The sequence below is a fragment of the Leptidea sinapis genome, chromosome 4 (genome assembly GCF_905404315.1).
Source record: "Leptidea sinapis chromosome 4, ilLepSina1.1, whole genome shotgun sequence".
Classification (NCBI taxonomy): Eukaryota; Metazoa; Arthropoda; class Insecta; order Lepidoptera; family Pieridae; genus Leptidea; species Leptidea sinapis.
This window is the reverse complement of record NC_066268.1, coordinates 15,274,549-15,294,071: the sequence shown is the minus strand read 5'-3', so window position 1 is coordinate 15,294,071 and position 19,523 is coordinate 15,274,549. Positions and strand designations below refer to the sequence as shown.

The 19,523-nt window shown below is 34.8% G+C and overlaps 1 protein-coding gene and 1 long non-coding RNA gene across 2 annotated transcripts in view; one reads left to right on the top strand and one right to left on the bottom strand.

The window, feature by feature from the left end:
• LOC126979914 (protein Wnt-6) overlaps window positions 1–17,283 on the top strand; it is a 67,071-nt gene extending 49,788 nt beyond the window's left edge. The window contains exons 3-6 of the mRNA XM_050829508.1: window positions 13,855–13,961; window positions 14,799–15,005; window positions 16,514–16,654; window positions 16,912–17,283. Of these exons, the coding sequence (XP_050685465.1) occupies window positions 13,855–13,961; window positions 14,799–15,005; window positions 16,514–16,654; window positions 16,912–17,232 (776 nt within the window). The 3' untranslated portion in view covers window positions 17,233–17,283. The remainder of the gene's footprint in view (window positions 1–13,854; window positions 13,962–14,798; window positions 15,006–16,513; window positions 16,655–16,911) is intronic.
• A 443-nt stretch (window positions 17,284–17,726) lies between these two features.
• Window positions 17,727–19,147, bottom strand: LOC126979951 (uncharacterized). The gene is made up of 5 exons (XR_007732923.1): window positions 18,998–19,147; window positions 18,500–18,687; window positions 18,161–18,299; window positions 17,955–18,088; window positions 17,727–17,876 (listed from the first exon to the last, which is right to left on the bottom strand). It is a non-coding gene; the product is annotated as an uncharacterized LOC126979951 (long non-coding RNA).
• Between the last annotated feature and the right edge of the window lie 376 nt (window positions 19,148–19,523).

The window sequence follows — 19,523 nt, the reverse complement described above, 5'->3', positions numbered from 1 at the left end:
CAATAGCAGCTCGAGGGGAAAAAGAAACGCGAAAAGTGCAGAAAGAGCCGGACAGTGTGGTATCGTATTACTCGACGTAAAATATCTGGGGGAGAGGAATGAGAAACGATGATTCAATTTAAATAAGTTGAGCGGTGTCCGCGTGCGTTCAGTAGCGTGAGAATGCGCTTTATTCGGCGGCGACAGCGAGCCCGTCCGCGCCGGTGAAGGTTCGGAGCGTCGATAAATCAGGTGCGGTTGCTGTGACCGCCAGACGCTCGTATATCGGCCAGAAGAGCCCACAATGGCTCCCAACTGACAACCCGACACTGATGCAATTGCGCGCAGTCCCCCATCTACCATGTCACGGACTTCGCGAATCTCTCCCTCTCCAACCGCGCCCCGCTGCCCTTGTATTTATTGCGCTAAATATTTGAATTAATCAGATGAGATAAAATGCTCGCTGGAACATTCCTATGCGGCCTCTGTGACAACTCGATGTATTGTCCTCGCATTAAGTTGATCCTCTTTAAAGAAGTCATCTGTTTTCTTTTTATGGTGCTACGGTTGGATAATTTAAGTCGTTATATTTGACGATTTATGTGACATAAATAAGCTTAAGTGTGTGTCATAAAGGTGTAATCTTAATTCAATTTTAAAGGATGGAAATAAAAGGGTGATCTACAGGCGCAATAGAGAAACCAGACCGTAGTTTATAATCGAATCATATAAACACACGAGGCATGACGCTTTTATGTCTACTTCTTAAATTTTTTAAACTAATGTTAATGACGTGTCTAACTTAAATTTAGTAATAGAGAATTTACTTAAAATTTCATTGGGTTTTCGTTTTTGCATCGCACGGTATAAAAAGAGCCAAAACAGTTTTGCTGTTTTTAACTTTTTGAATTCTACTAAATAAATTTAAGACTGTTTAAAGAGCGACATTAGCGCTCCTGATTAGAGCGACAAAGAACCCCAAAGCGTGGTTTAGCGCAAATATATTGATTAAATATTTATACCTAGGTATGCATCCCCGAAAGCTCAAATTCGTCGCTTATTTTCCTACACGAAACTACTGCGTGATTACTAAGTTAGTACAAAGGTATCAAGAAGCTAAGTGGTAATCTCGTAAATCTGCAGCAACAGTTTAAGAAGCGACAATTTTATGACGGCGATGTTCCGCAGCATGTACGCAGCCACCATACATGTTTACGACACAAGTTTCGCATGACATCCGATACTTGACACTTGTGGCAGGTCTAGGAAATCACATCCCATATCTCACTCTCCTTAACTTATGAGGTGAAGTTTACGTGTTGGAATGTGCTATAAATTGTCGCTTTTTACAGAAAACTGATTTTTAAATGGTATTATCGACCGAATAAAATACTTTATTTCCTATGTGTGTTTCTATCTTATACAAATATTTCATTCATGGATAAAATTATTATAATGATCTTAATATTATAAATACGTATTTGAAACTGTTTGTAACTATGTATACCTGGCAACGGGTTGTATGTGTAGATATTTTAAACATATTACCACCTTGATTCTTCTATTTAATGCATTTGTGCGTTCTTTACTTGAATTGGGCTCGGTAATTTGGAATCCTCATTACAATGTCCATATTCAAGAAATAGAGAAAATTCAAACGAAATTCTTAAAGCATTTAAAATTTAGGTGTTCCGCTATCGATCAATATGTCCCTAACTTAATCTCTCTGGAAAAACGTCGTAAGGTAAAGGATCAAACATTTCTGCTAAAATTACTTCATAATATGATTGACTCTCCACTTCTTCTTAATTGCCTTAATTTCCGATGTCCAAGACAATCTTCGCGAATTAAATCTTTATTTAATTTACATACTACACGCACTAATTATGCACAAAATGCCTTTATTCATCGTTCTTGTTTAGATACAACAAAGAATTCTGTTCAATTGATTACTTTTCAGGGTCGATACAGAAGTTGATTGAACAAATTAAGAAAATGTCTTAGTTTTAATTAATTCTCATTAGTATTATATATAATAAATATTGCATCTCTTTATTAACTTAAAAATGTATGCTATTATTATTAATATTATTACTAAAATCATATATAATTTTCTATAAATATTTTGTTATTTTCAATTCAATATATTTAATTAATATTTATTATTTTCATTACAAATAGGTACTTTTAAATTGTAATTAATTTGCTCGCATTTTTCTATGTACTATTTAATTGTGGAAACTTTTATTGGTCAGTGATTTATATTTTAAGTTTTATTTTTTTAAGTGTATTAAGTTGTACTGTTTGTTTCCCGAATAAAATAAAATAAAAATAAAAAATATTTCTTCTAGTTAAAATATCTTTATGTTAAGATCAAATATCGAATCTCCATCAGTTCTAGGTTTGACCAGTCAAATCTCGGGTGTGTCAAGATGCCTTACTCACAGTCCAAGCGAATACCGTGATTCGGTCTTCTATGCCTAATCCTAAGAGAGACCGATTTGGACAGTCAAACTTCAAAATATATTATAAAAAATTAAAGTATAATATACGAAACTCAGTCTATTCTAGATTTGGCCAGTTATACCTCAGGTCTGACAAGAAGCAACAGCGTGTTTTGGTCTTAAACTGGAGACCGATATGGACAGTCAAATGCCGTAATTTAACAGATGTTAAAGTCAAACTTCGAAGCTCAGTTACTCAGGTTTGATCAGATCTGATCAGACAGATCATCAGATCAGATCTGACAAGGAGCCTTATTCAAAGTCCAACACAATAGTATGTTTCGGTTTTTGACTGATATATTTTATCTTATGCTAGGAGAGACTAATTTGGACAGTCAAACCCGAAATTCATCATAAAAAACAGTGATTAGTTGTGAGGTGTGTTTGAAAGCCAAACATAAAATGTGAAAATCATTCAAATCGTTCGAACGATCAGAAATCATGAAACATCCGGGTACACACGATACAGCTTTTTGTCAAATAAGGAAGATTTACAAACCAAAACTGAACTCGTTAACAATATACTATTACGCAATCGCAGGTTTATTGCTTTTTTTCCAGTGGGATAGAACTTGCAACCTGTTGATCAATAGACAGGAAAGCAAATTAACTGACCTATTGGTCGCCCGACAAACTTTATTCTTTCATGAAGAAAAAATCTGATAGTGGTTATTGTGTTATTTAGATCATAGCAGAAATTAACAAAGAACTTGAAATAGTGATGACACATCGTCGATTAAACTGTCGTATATGATAGTGGGCTTATTAATTTTGAGTGTTTAAGCTGAATTATTTATCTTTATATATACTGTATTGAACAAAAAGGTTGTCTTACTTTATTAGTGGATAATATTTGGCTGCATAATAAAAGTAATATCACTGACCTCCACTCTTTACCACTGGACTGGCGGTTGTCAAAGTGCTTTTGTGCCTATTTGATATTCACCACTTTGGCGCTGTTGGCCATATAGCAAGAGTCTGCGGTACTAAAACTAGTGATGACAACCTCAGCTAAGCAAACATCTATAGGGAAACTATGTACAAAAAAATGTGTACTTAACGGTAATTCTTGAAGTATAAATAAAACGAAAAACGAACGAATTTAATTCAAATTACAAAAATACTTCAGAGTATTGTATGTTCCTTGGCTGCCATTTGTATTATATGTCCAAAATTGTTCTCTGGACGTTCGTGAGCGGCGCTTCACACAAAATTTGTTGTGAAACATGTGGAACAGCCTGTCCAGTGGTATTTATACAGGTCAGTGATTTTGGCAAAATACAATGAAAAAATTCAGTTAGTATTACACGCGTTCTTTAGTTAAATTCTTTAGTTCTTTACTTATCAACAATTTACTTTATTCTATTTATCAAAGAAACTTGTATCTTGTATATCAGATAATTTAAAAGCGGGTAAACGTTAAAAACAGCTCGTTAAGCGCGAATCGTATCATCTGACGTGTCCATATCAAATCTAAAATTCCTGTTCGGGGGTGTGTAAGGTAGTTTAATGTCGCCACAGACGAGCGAACGCTATGATCGGTATCGAGAGCCGCCTCTCCTTATCAGTTTGTAGCGGGAAGCTCTTGCTGTACAAGTGCGAAGAGAATAGCGGTTGGGTTTCACGAAGTTTGTGATTATATGTTAACAGAATAAAATGTTAATTTGTACATGAAAAGTAAGAAATAAATGTTTTTTTTTAAATATAATAACTACTGTTAAACGACTATGTCACCTTATAGTAAGTCATCACGATTTCATTTTTAATCGTACAGTGCCTGTTCATTTTATTTGCCATCGTGCATTATTGGAAAGATTCAAAGCCAACGGTTCTGTGTCATATATGGGTCCCCTCTATTAGGAAAAGTAATAAGTCGGGGAAAAGTCAATTCACATATATTATATGTATTTTGTAATAAAATCTCTTTATCTGTATTTGTATCCTTTTGGTTTTGATACGATTAAAAGGGTTACATTTCCAATAAGAAAGAAATTAATGCAATCTTGTCTTCAGCATTTTTTATTATTCCATTGTTTTTTCATAGAATTGTTGTAAAATTTCGTTAATTAAATAAGCAAGTTTCGTTAATAAGGCGTATTTTTCCTTAATTGAATAAAAACCACATTTAATAAAGGACGGTACAGTGATAATTTAAATAACAATTCGACAACTATTTATAAATTACAATAACGTAAAGCAAAACATATATATGTCTCCGATTATTAGCTTGGCTGATGACAGCTACGAGGGGTGGCTGATATAAAATCTACTTTGTAAAAGAAAGTTTTGAAAATCGAACTGGCCACTGCAAAATCATATTCTATATTTATTCCTTTTTCAAAATTATGACGCTTATTTTTTTTCGCTTGCTTTTGTTTTTTTGGCGCGGCTTTGATTTCACCATGTCGAAAGAAAATTGTAAAATGATGAAATTTGAGCATCGAGCAGTGATTAAATTCCTAAGTAAAGAAGGAAATACGCCTACGCAGATCAGAGAGCGCATGTTAAAGGTGTATGGTTATTCAAGTCCTTCTGAATTTGTCATAAAGTTTTGGTCGAAGCAATTTAAACATGGCCGTGAGAGCCTGGAAGACGACCCACGTAGTGGAAGGTCAATTTCTGCTGTTACCGCAGATAATGTTGAAAAGGTGAAGAACCTGATTCTTGCAGATCGGCGAATCAAGCAGTGGGAGATAGCCACAGTTGTGGGCATTAGCAAGGAACGAGTTCATGAAATTATTCACGAACATTTGGGCATGTCCAAGGTGAGCGCGCGTTGGGTCCCTAGAATATTGACCCCCTTTGACAAACAAAGGCGAGTAGAATGTTGTCAGGCATTTCTAGACCTGGTCAAAGGTAAAGAAGAAGAGACTATCTCTCGAATTGTGACCTGTGATGAAACTTGGATTCGCCAGTGGGATCCGGAAAGCAAACAAGAGTCAATGCAATGGAAATTTAAAGGAGAAAAGCCGCCAAGGAAGTTCAAGGTTCGGCCGTCGGTTGGAAAACTAATGGCCACCGTATTTTGGGATGTCGAAGGGATTTTGATGATAGATTATTTGCCTAAAAATACAACAATGAATGCTGAATATTATGCAAACTTGCTTGACCAGCTTCGTGAACAAATCAAAGAAAAGTGGAGAGGCAAACTCAGCAAAGGTGTTCTGATTTTACAAGACAATGCTCCTGTACACACAGCCTTAACGGCGAGGTCAGCCCTGAGCAAAAACGGCTTCACAGAAATTAACCATCCACCTTATAGTCCAGATCTGGCTCCCTGTGACTATTTCTTATTCAAAGATTTAAAGAAAAAATTGAGGGGTCGCAGATTTTCGACGGACGAAGAAATGAAGGAGGCTGTGACTGACCATTTTGACGAGCAAAATAAAAATTACTATTATAACGGCATGATGTCACTTATTTGCAAATGTCATAAGTGTATTTCACTTGCAGGAGACTATATAGAAAAATAAAAAAAACTAGCCATCAAAGTCTTTTCTTTCATAGTTAGGTAGATTACTTATCAGCCTCCCCTCGTATATGTCATTTCTTTCCGCACATAAATCTCCACCCGTTAAAATAATTGCAGTAGTAGCATAATTGAATTTTACGGCCTTACAAATACACTTGGTAAAAAGTTATAACTGATGATAAACAAAGAAAATGCAAAATGTTTACAGCATCGTTGACAACACTGTCAATACAATGATAATTCTGAAGTTTTCCGAATGACACGCTGCCTTGTAAATAAACGCGGGAAACGTTATAGGTCCTAACAAACCATTCGTAAGCAAAATGTCTATTTGTAAAGGTTTTACATATTCTTGGTTTATGCTTAGTTATAACTTTATGATACGAAGATTACTTAAATTATATATTTATTATTATATAAACTTGTAAACTTACAGTATTACCCAAAGCGCTTACAAGCTAGTCCCAGAAATAGAAATAAAATAACAAATTAGATTTTAAATTAAAGGTAAAAAACAATGATAATTATATTACAATAGTAAAATATTACAATAGGTTTGTAGTCCAACTACAGGGTGAACCAAAAGTCCGTTAACATTTGAATTGTTGCCGCGTCTAGCAACGGCGGCGGAGAAGGGTGGAGGGGTTACGCATTACAAGAGCAGCCAATGGGAATTTAGTACCATGGCGTCGTTCAGCGGTAGTCAACGTGGGTTTTGTGTACGCGAGTACTATCGAAACAACGATTCAGCGACGTTAGCTCAACGAAAGTTTTGCAATCATTACAAGATACGACAAAAAAATAAAGCTCCATCGTGTGTGTGTGAGTGAGGTATGTTAATTAAAAAATGGATGCTCAAGTCTGAGAAGACCGGTTCAACAATGGATTTACCTCGATCTGGCCGGCCTAGAACGTCGAGGGACCCCGAAAACGTGGAGCGAGTAATTTCCGCTCTAGATTTCAGCGATGCCAGAATAATAAACGATTGCATACGGATGATGTGACATTTAAGAATTAAATTCCCCTTTTGTTTACTATCAAAAAGAATAAACAATTCAAATTATAAACGGACTTTTCGTCCACCCTGTATATAAGCCGGACTAATTAGTGGAAAAAAAGTTTAGCATCGAACTGACCTATATGTTATTAGGCTGATGAAACGCTTCTTCATCTCCTCTTCAATTGGGGCCCAGTAATGCATAAACGTAACACCATCCTTGGCGAACACACCCTGCTTCCAGGTGATTTTTGTTATACTCGCGTTAAGAAGAACAAGCGGTTCGTAAATGCGGCAGGTCTTGACGACAATCTTTAAGTATGAGTGGCGAATACAATAGTTCAACTCTGGACGCGGTGTTACTATCACTCACCAGGACTAGTCAAATAGCCTCCCTCTTCAATAATATATTCTTGGTAATAAGATCACAAGGGGCTTTTTTAATGATAAATTATAATACCTCCATTCCAAATAATTAACTCTAAAATTAAATAGAACAATTTGTTAAGTTTCTAAGAATAAATTAAGAATAATTATTATATAAATTAGGAAATTGAGCAGAGTAATATCTTAACTAGTAAACGTTGCAGCGGAAATGTGTCGACGCTAGGCAGCGTCGTCTTTTATAGACATCTTCACCCTGTCCACCTGTCACTGCCAACAATCTGTCATTAGTTAGAAAAACTACCGAGAGTACGAGTATGACCTAGACCAATATATTTCTTATTCTTCTGAGAATAAGAAATATATTCATCTAGCATCAGAATGCTGCGGTTTTAACAAATTGGTCTATGAGTCGCAAAGTTTGTATGCTGGAACAGCCTGGAACAGCATTCTATGTGAGGCTAAATCTCTTGCTTTATGAACGAATTTTTGAAAGGAAGCATCATTTTACGCGATGCGCTTCGCATGATGAGTATTGTGGATATAGAATGAGAGTGACCCATCACGCTGGGATATGTAAAGCTCGCTCAGATGAAATCGGCTTGAGTTGACTAACTCGCTCGATGGGCATTGCATAGTAGTATCATGAATATTGGCAGTCTGGTTTTAAACACTCACGGTTTTAAACAATCTGATGGTAACTGACACGCTTGCTCACCATTTTCTTACATTATACTAGCGTATAGACAAATGAAGCCTGCGAGAGAACAGAACATCTCTAATTAAGATACAGCAAGATAGGGAAGGTAAGCGAATCTATTCTTACTGTAACAGAGTTTGATTGACAAGTCATCTTAGTATTTTGAATACTAAACTAGTAGCTAATGCACACATTGACAAAACAAAAGTTATCACGGGTTTGTATATTTTATTAAAAAAAGCATAAAAAAAGAATGCAGCGAGAGTTTGTTTTGCCGTTTCTTCTTTCTCAGAGCGCCATTTGTATCCGAAGCGGTGGTAGTGTTTGAACTGAACTCAAAACGAATTCTCTAGGAATTTTGATATAATAAATGCCTTTTATGCCTTTTTTCACTATCTATTTGCTATGTCCTAGTCTAGTCTGTTGTCCACTAGCATACTATCATTATCATCAGTTTAGCCGGAAGCTGTCCACTGCTGGACAAAGGTCTACCCCAAAGATCGCCATGACGATAGGTCCTGCGCTGCCCTCATCCAGCCTATTCCAGCGATCTTGTCCACTACCATATTCCACTCAGGATTCTTAGAAACTCAAAAATCTGACACGGAAAATGAGACATTACATTAGCCCAGTAATTTCAATAGTATCTGCTTTAATCGCTGCCTGCCGTGACATAGAGCTCACGGCTATAAATAAAATTAAAATTGCAAAATCCAGACAATTTCACATATGGCCTGCAAAGATGCTCGCGATCCCAACGGCTCAAGTCTTATCTTCTCAACCTGACGCACACTGTGGTATTCAAGCTTGTTTTATATCAATATAATTTATGTCGCAGTTACAATTGATTAATGTTGTAATTGGGCCCCTTAAAATACGATCATTAAGGTCCTGAAACTTGTAACGGGTTATTAAGTGTAATTATATGTGATTCATGCATCCTTGATGTCGGCGAGGACAAAAACGTTTGGATTGCCGTCAATCTGCGGTTGGATCAAATATTATCTGAGTGATAACAGCTCGATTGTTGTGCAGTGTGAATTTCCGCGTCAACTACAGCAATGGTTTCTTATTAAAGGTAAGCGTACACTAAAGCAGTTAAGGCTCATGTCAAATTTAACATCAACAGTAACACTGACTTTAACATAAACTGCGGAATGTGCTGCACCATTGTATTATTTGGCATAGTTATAGTTTAAGTTAAATATCAAGTCAATATCGATTATTTATTTGAAATTTTTGACGGGTCTAATGTAACTATTTAAAATTAACAATAGCTTTAACCGGCGAAGTTTGGACGGTTATAGCTGACGTCATTTAAAAATTGTCAAATGGAGTGGATTCGAACCCTTCTCGGGCAGTGGACAAGGTCACTAACCACTAGATTTTTTTTATTAAATTAAGGGACGAGACGAGCTGGAAGTTCAGTTGATAGTATTTGATACGCCCTGCCCATTACAATGCAGTACGGCTCAGAATTCTTGAAAAACACAAAAATTCTGAGCGGCAATACAATAGCGCTCGTCATCTCGATACATAAGATATTAAATATAATTTTCCCAGTAATTTCACTAGCTACGGCGCCTTTCAGACCGAAACACAATAATGGTTACACATTACTGCTTCACACAGAAAAAGGCACCGTTGCGGTACCCATATTCTAGCCGGCATCCAGTGCAAAGGAACCTCCTTCTGGTGAACTGTTGGATTACACGCGTCGTACGTCCCAATAATTTTATTTTTTATTTATTTTAATAAACAATAAGAATGTCATTTAATTTTATACAGTTGTTGATGGTTGCAATGCAAAAACGCATTCCAATTTATATTTATCAACAAAATCAATCAAATAATATAATTATTCTAATACAACAGCAAATACATCTTACTTCTTTAGTAGCTGATGGATATTCAATTACAATTTGGAGATAAGCTCTTCTGATATTTGAATGATTAAAATTAATTAAAATTTGCAACTACGTAAATGGTTAGGAAAAATCTGACATTTCAAATAAGGATCTATTTTGAAATCTTCAGCTTCAAAAAGAAATACCTCATACTTATATTTTAAATATTATACATACCTTACAATTTTTTTTTATTTATTGTTCAAAACAAAGCATACAATAAAATTTCTATACTACGAAAACCTCTAAAGGGTAATGTGGGTAAGTTGTAGCTCGCGTTTTCAATGTTATATTACTAAAATTACAATAGTTAAATTATTAGATAAATGGTATATTTATGTTTACATTGGTCTTCACATAAATGTGGCTGTTATTCTAAAAATGTTTTAAGTACGCCTATATATTTTCCATTCATTTTATATAAATTTTGTAGATTCTCTGGCAAATCGTTTAAAATATTAGGTATTATATTACTTAGCATGTTCATGATCAACCAGCAAATAAATAACTATTAAATAATTATTAGTATTTTATCGTTTTTAGTAAATTATTTACTCATATTGTTATAATAATGCCTTGCGCTAGCCAGTGTACCAGTCTTAGTCCAAATTTTCACCTCTTTAGAAAACTTAAAAATATTTGTCCTAGAATTCCGGTAGTTACATTGATCTTTTAGAAAATTTTCTCCAAAATCATCTTTTTTTTAGATTTCAATAATCTCAATTTGTATATGATATAATTTGTGCAAAAAACCATACTGGTTTAAATTTTTTGCTAGCGGAAGTTTATTTTGTGTTCAAAAATCATCTAAGTCGTTTCACTTTAATCGACTGATAAGATTCATATTTTTCTCCGACTTTGTTGAACAAAAAAGCACTGTTACAAAGATCATAATATAAAATTATAATAGAAGTGTTTTTCTGAAAATTTAACTTAAAGTTCACAAGGCACACACACACTAATTGGAAGATTGCCCGAAAATTTCATAAAGTCTGCTCCAAAAGCATTAAAATATGTAGTATATACCAACATAATATAAAGATGTAAGCAAAGTGCACGTGCCACAATTCCACGCATGACTCTGCAGGAAACTTCGCGTATTCTGAAGCCACAAAAAGCTCCATAATACGCATCTGAAAGTGTGAATCAATTCGATCCATTGGTTATTGATCGATTTAACGGTTCGTTGAATTATTCAATGGGACACGAAAAGCAGCATTCCATACATTCATTGCTTCAACAAAAAACATGTCGTAATTCTCGAATATTATGGTGGGTGGACGTCGTGGGAGTGTCTCAAAACAGAGCACAGTTTGTATTCGAAGACAATAGAAAAAAGGCAGCATTTGGTGATGAGAATGTCATGTCCCTCGTTCTCTACGACATATTTGTGAGTCGAGACCAAGTTTTGAGATAATTGCAACGCATAACGCGGCCGGTGCGCGAGGAATGTCCTGCTCAGAGCTCACCGCCGCAGATTTATAATGACGGGCGAGTGTCGCAGCCGCGCTGTCCTATTGACAACCGACCGTACTCGACAGAAAAAGTATAGCGTTCCAGGCATTCGCTCGGGACGTGCCTGTTCCCATGCCACTCGTCCCCCTCGACGACCCCACTTTTTCCATCATCTAAACGACTAGCAAAAGGTTTCGAAATTGAAATTCCTTTCATAATTCCATTGGAGGACGAATCCTTGACGATGCCAGACAAAATTTAATCGAAGATAAAAATACCCACGCGATATCACCGACTAAAGCGGCAAGCGTTGTAATTACTGTTTAAATTCTGCGACAGATGGGTGTGCACTCTCGCTTTTTTGTCGCACCTCAATTATATAAATTGTTTGTGCAATAAATTTCTCAGTATCTTCTTGGACGGGTGGTGGAATGTGACGTGTATTCCAATGTCTACAGAGTAAGGGTCCAATTAGCATGAAATCGATAGGCGCGACCGATGCCAATCTGAACTCAACTATAGCACTGCGTACAATCTAAACACGGTAAACGCTTAGAGCCCGCTATGTGCCATGTTTTATTGTAGCTTAAAATAGCACCATTACTATAGATTTTATAACAGTCCGAATATAATAAATAACAAGGAACAGTTAGCTTTCAAGTAACGAACTCAATTTATCAATCATCGATCGATTAATAAAATCTATGATTACTTTAAATACCTTCAGCACAAATTGTTGATCGTAAAAGTGATTACTAGACTAAAACCAATCTATTCTGTCCAGATATGAAGTCATCGACCCAGTCCCATTCAGTATCGGTCGCATATTCAGTGCTTATTGGATATATCTCAAATTATTCATGCCAGCTGAATATTCATACAACGATGGTCGAACCACCATTAATTGTTATAGCCAGACTGCATAATACACAGCTTCAGAGCATGGCAAACAAGATCTTTAACAGCGATTAGTCATGGTAATTTCGAGTCGCGAACACGATCAATGTCGCTGGCTCAGAATAATCTTTGTCGTTAAATTGAATTATACAGTTATATCTAATTAGGTCTTAAAATAAATATATACAATATTTCGTAGTAACACTTATAAGTTGTATGTACAAATAGGTCGGAATGATATTGTTTTACATGGCAACTTGAAAATGTTGTAAAAGCACTTTGTTCTTTTGTTTGCTTCAATAATTGAATGGTTTAATAGAACAGAAAATTAGAAAGACTCAAAAGACCAGCTGAATAATAAAATAATAACGAAAATGGTATTTTGTATGGTATTCACAAAAGATTCGAGTGTTACACATTCTGTTGGACTGTTCTGCAGTCAGTGTTTTTGTAAAAAACAAATTGATTGATATTGGGGGCATAAATGGAACGAATTGTACTATTTTTTTTGTGATGAGATTGGAGGGAGGTAATATATTATGTATTCGAGTCAACTGACAGTAAAAAATCACCGCTTCCAACGCTTTTTTGTAATCCCACCTGAATCATAGAAGCTTTGCTAAACTTCTCTTATACCTTACCTTACCTACTAGGCTTTGAGAAATTTGCACAAAAAAAAGATCGTCGAATCGATTACTTCTTGATAAAGCGGTATAAATTAAGAGCGTATTTTTATAGTTTGCTCAAATAATGTTGGTGAGTCTTATTGACCATGTATCACGCTCACACAGACCGAACTTCTTGATTCGTAACAGTCATCTTTGTTTATTACAATGAGCGTGTGAATATTGATTTTTAGGTCAATTGCTTTACTTTGCTCTTTGGGATTTACGTTTTAATTTATCATTTTCTATGGATTACTATATTATATTATATCTGAAAACGATAAATCACCTGTAATTATAAAATAATCAACTGCCAACCGCGACTGTTTGTGTTTATTTTAATAACATCACAATTCACTCATTCAATACGATTTTTTTCAGATGCCATGTTATTTTCTTTAATATAAGCAACCTAAGATTCTCTTCTATGCTAACAGGAGCTATCTGCTAGTGAAAGCTCCGTGAAATCAGTTCGACCATTTCAATAGCTGGAAAGTTACATAGCCAAAAAATTCTAAAGATTGGTTTTCTGGTCTAATATAATATTATACAAAATTGGTTTGAACTTAAAATAAAGACTTTCGGTAGCTAAATTTAGCTTATAGAACGAAAATTATTTTGTACACGTAATCGCTACGAAAATATTAAAATTATGCAACGTCACAAAAGGATTATTATGCTATATGTACAGGCATGTCTCGGCTAGGAAATAGACAAATTTTATGATGATATTTTTCATTTAACCAATAAAAATTTGTGCTGCGACTCTTAATAGGACTCAACGGAAACATTTATATTTATTCACTGATTTATGTCACAATTTAACTGAAGTCAAGAATGAGGCTGGCGAGAATTTAATAGTTTCTTAGCTTAATATGATGAATTTTGTTCTAGACACAAGAGAGACGGGGTTTGTCAACGCCATCACTGCCGCTGGAGTCACCTATTCAATCACACGAGCATGCACGGCAGGATCTCTTCTGGAGTGTTCTTGTGAAAAGGTTATTTATTACACGATGAATTTTCGTTTTTAGAGTGACAAGTGTGAATAGGAATAGGAAGATTTTGTTAGTAGAAGTAAAGATTACAGCCGCCCCTGGACATCAGTAATACCAGAGGTAAGGAGATGCTTTGCCAACCTCTGATACGGTTGTATGCTCGAGACTTGAAGGTCTCTATGTCGTGTAGGTTCGCGAATTCAGCAGCTGGTAGATGACTATGACATCTCATACGTCTAGTGATACACCCGTTTGTGGAATACCAGACATCAACGTGATGTGGATGGAATTTCGCATTTTATGGTAATGTCCGTTGGTGAAACTCTGCTTCTGGTAACTCTTCTGAGCACTCCGTGAAGGAAGAAAGTGCAGAGAAACCTCACACATCTACGCAAAGCAAAAAACAAGCTGATCGGGGGTGATACAAGCCGCTCTTCGATGAATGAGCGCTCTTCGCGGTCAAGTGGGAAAATCTATTCTGGTTAGCCCCATGCGGAGTGAAAACATTACTCCATGGAGGCAAATAAGGCATTCCCTCCCTTCAATAAAAAAAGAGAATAATTCTTCTTCGAAAAAGAAGAAGGAAATCATTCTTCTTCTTAATTGAAGTCTTGTTCCAAACACCTTTGACAATTTAGTTTTTAACAAAATGGCAAGGAAATTTTCACACATATTGCCTGACTCATTAGACTTGTACAATATAGAAATATTAGCTATTAAACTGTAAATGGATGAGTAATTTTCAAAAGTGTATCAATGAACTATCACAAGCACGCAAGCGTAGGGCAAAGTAGAAGTAACGTGTAATAGTTCTGTTCATATAGAGAGTTTAATTTTCAGGAAGTATCAAAGCCACGTCGCGGTCGTGTATCACCGGTCCCGTTGCCACCTGCGCCTGCGCAAACAGATCGATGGCAATGGGGCGGCTGCAGTGACAACGTGCGCTTCGGTCTTCAGAAATCTAGAGAATTTATGGATAGTAGATATAGAAAGAAAAGCGATATAAAAACTTTAATAAAGCTACACAACCACAATGCTGGGAGGTTGGTTAGTATTTTTTTAACCTACATTTAGCAAAAGACGAAAAACAATTTTCCTAGACTGGTCTTATGGCAGAACTTATGTTCAGTTACAAATAAAAATGCAATTATTTTTTATCTAAACTTATATGTCTGTCTTGTGCTTCTCTGGGCCATAAAAAGAATAGGTAAATCCCAAGCCTAAGGGTGTGATTAATAAGAGTAGACTAAGGGAATTTACTAGTAAGAGGCTTCTTTGCACAGGATGGCGGCTAGATTATGGGTACCACAACGGCGCCTTTTTCTGCCGTGAAGGATTATTGTGTTTCAGTCTGAATGGCGCCGTAGCTAGTGAAGTTATTGGGTAAATGAGACTTATCTTATGTCTCAGTATGTGGAGCTCAATTGTAGTGCCGCTCCGAATTTTTGGGTTTTTCAAGAATATTGAGCGGCACTGCGTTGTAATGGGCAGGGCGTATCAATTAACATCAGTTGAACGTCCTGTTCGTCTCGTCCCTTACTGTCACAAAAAATATTTATAAAGTATCAATATATAATAATTATGAAGTCAAAAATGCAACACCAAAATTTATGTTTTAAGTAAACTGACAGGTTAAGAAAAAAAAAAAAATCAAAGAGTTTTTTTTTCTAAACCTTTTCACGCGTGAATTGTTTTTGTTTTAGAAATTGGCGCAGTATGAAGTAGTGCACTCACGATTGTATACAAATTATTTAAGTTTTCCTTAGTGTTAATTCCGCCAATAATTGCCAATAATTTTCTCACGATTGTAGTTAAATTTGAAATTTACAGTAATCAAAATGTACAGCGAATGTTTTAAAAAAAAACTACGTTTAAAAAAACCGCCTTCAAAAACTGAAAAGTATCAAATAACTAAAAATATAATTTAATACACCTCTTATGCAAACCTTTGCCTTTAATATTAATAAAATACTATTATTTATATGTGCTACCTATTGATAGGTTTTAAGTCAAAGTTTTTTTTTAAGTACTTTTATTTTTTACGTTTTAGTGCCAGTTAGTAATAATCTACCTGAATGAAAACTCAAAATAAAGCCGCACACAAAAAACAATTATGTCATCCAGATAGACGAAAATTTTCATTAAATGAAAACTACTGGGCCAAACTATGTAAAATGGCATCTATTTCGCATCAAACATAAGAAGAATTACGTAAATCGGATCATAAATCTCAGAGTAATCGGTGTAAATACATAAAGAAAAATATGCCGATTTTGTGTTTTGTTACGGTTTCTGTAACGGTTACAGTGAAGCTGCTGGTTCCCAATTCTTATCCCTTTATATATTTTAATAAATTTTTGATCTTGCATTTTTGACTTATTTCGAAAAAAGCTAAAGAAACATATAACTCAAAAATGGTTCACCTTTGCATTAAAATTATCACAAATATAACCGTCTAACGGGAATACGTCCAATATCCAATATCCCTGTGTTATACGCATTTAAAAATAAATATATATTTTGTATTCTAATTTCTCAAATATTTTATCTTATAGGCAATCAAATCTAATATGAGAGTAGAATGCAAATGCCATGGGTTGTCAGGATCTTGTACTTTAAGAACCTGCTGGTGGAGAATGCCAAGTTTTAGAGAAATTGGAGATCGTATAAGAGATAAGTTCGAAGGTGCTGCTAAGGTAATAATCATTGATGTTGAAATGTATGTCCGAAAAAGCTACGAAATAGAGTATCTGCAAAGACCTACTATATATACAGAAATACACAGGTACCATCAAATACAGCTTTTGAAATCTCTCTGTTGCGACAATAATAATGAATCCTTTAATAGATAAAATTTGTTTAGATCGTTGATGCTCAAAAATAGAAACCACTCAGATCCCATTGTGGGAAAATAACTTTATGTAACTTAAGATGTTAATCTCTTTATTTTCAGGTAATAGCAAACAATGACGGTGATAGCTATATGCCAGAAAGTACAAATATAAAGCGACCAGGTAAAAAGGATATTATATATTCTGAAGAGTCACCTGATTTTTGTATGCCAAATTTGAAGACCGGTTCCCTCGGAACGCAGGGAAGGCAGTGTAATATAAGCTCAGCGGGAACAGACAGCTGTGATCAGCTTTGTTGTAGAAGGGGCTATGCACAAAGCACGATTAGAGAGACTGAAAATTGTAATTGTCAATTCAAATGGTGCTGCGAAGTTATATGTGAAACTTGTTATGTAAAACGTGACATACAAACATGCCTATGATGTGATAGCTAATGTGTAAAACGAGAGTATGAAATTAAAACATTATACTAACTGTTTATTTAATTTATAATATAGAATCAAAACAAAGTTTATTCAGCAGAATGAAAATCAGACACATGTAATAGTTCACTCGAAATATGTCTTTTCCTTTTTTCTTCATTCGAGCTGCGTTTTTTCCTTTGTTTGGGATACTTGGGCTTATTTAATTTATATTTCTGTCCATGATTTTGTGCTTCCTTTCCTTCCTTATTTACAATTTCCTCTTCTGATTCATTGTTTTCTCCTTCTTCATAGCTAGCTTCATTCCACTCTTCTGAATTTTCCTCTTTACTTTCATATTGATCTTTTGACTCTCTGGGATTTTTATTTTCCTCAAGGCTATTTTCATTCTTACCTTTTTCCTGCTTCGATTCATCAGGTAGGCCTAAATACCTATTGGGCTTCTGTCGTGGTTTTGCAATTGTTAATTTCAGTTTTTCATTTTTGAATTTTTTACCTACCTCAAACATTTTTTTACACTTTGAACTTCTTATTTCTTGATTTCTTTTATATTTTGAAATAAAACTATAGAGAAGTTTTATTTTATGAATGTCATCCGAGCTAAAACCTTTGCCTCCACCAATATGTATTTGCAAATTCTCACTCTAAAAAGTTATGTTTAAATTTTTTATTTTGTTGGTGGTTAAGAGCGTTCTCAATTAAAAACATGACATTACTAGTACCTTTGGAACAATCGTAGCACCTCCATTAATTGTATGTTTATGAGTGCCAAAATGACCAGCGCTTATGAAGTCATAATCAATGTCATGAAACAACCATTCGTTATCCTTTAATTTATCAAATAACGCCTTCTTATCTGTAATAAAAAATAAAGCTTTTCTTGAAATTATGATATACCACTATAATGATACACGATCTTAAATACAACCTGGTAATATATTGTCAGCATTAATTACTATGTAATCATCTCTGTTTGGTGCATTATGTTGCGGTGGAACTCCTACAAGAGACAACACTATTTCTGCTAATGCCTCATCACTAATGCAATTATAACCTAGCACAACTTTCTGTAAAATAAAAAATAGCATAAGTATCATGCTTTTAATGTGATATGTATAATAGAAAAGTATAGTCTATAAATCTTTAAATATTTATGTCAATTAAAATAATTAAATTTGTACTTTGCTTGACTTAGAACAATTTAAAATTGTAAACGAATAAGATTCAAATATAATGTCTGAAACGAAAATGTAGAAATTTTATTTACCTGTATTCCTGTTTCTGAGAAGTTTTGATACGGATGATCAGTGCAACCTAGTAGACCTTGACGATTAAGAAAGAAAACCCATCTACTAGATTCATCTTCAGGCGGTCGTGGTAACTCGATAAATTTTAGTGAAGTAGCATGATTAGTGTAGTCGAGAAAGGAACGTATCCTGTCCCGTAATACTTTATCTGCAAGTTTGTTCGTAACGAAAGATGATAACAATGTTAGTAATAATTACAATTGGATATAGTAGGTACTGATGGAGTGACATAGCAACAATGAATACATATTAAACCTGTGCGTTCACTGCATAGCAAAGAAAGACCTAAGTAGAAGAACTCTTAGCTTGCTTAGCGAACTCCATCAAATATATGAAGGGCATATATAAATAATTTCATGCCTTACATATCATTTTATTATTATTTAGATAATATCTTATATCTGTATGGAGTTTTACCAAATATTATTATAAAATTGCGTAAATACATATGACTTTACCGAATGAGTAATCATCGATGTAGTAAGGTATAACTCCTCCTGGCCAAATATGAAATAATTTGATTTCATCATTAGTTAGATCAAATCCATCTACAGGTATTACCTCTCCTTCCTTTTCCATCTCTTCTTTGGATTCGAGTGAATCCTTCTTTTTTGATGGATCCTCGCTATTTGAAAATGAATCAAAGGAATTTGATTCATTTTCAATTGTTTGATCTGTATCATCGTTAAGCTTTTGTTTTGATTCCTCTGCATGATCTGCCCCACTTTCAGTATTTGCTTTTGAATTATTTTCAAGATTTTCATTTAATATCATATTATCTCTTTTAATTTGTTTTGCTTGAAATATCTGGGGTGGCAGATTGTTCAGCTTTTTATTTGACTTAGTATTAACACTTTCATTTAAATGAGCTAACTTTTGAGGTAAAGGTCCAAAAGTATTTTTTTGTAACTTATGATTGTTTTCCTTTGATTTGCTTTGAGCTTTTAGAGGTGGGAGATTGTTAAATTTTTTGCTTGTTACTTG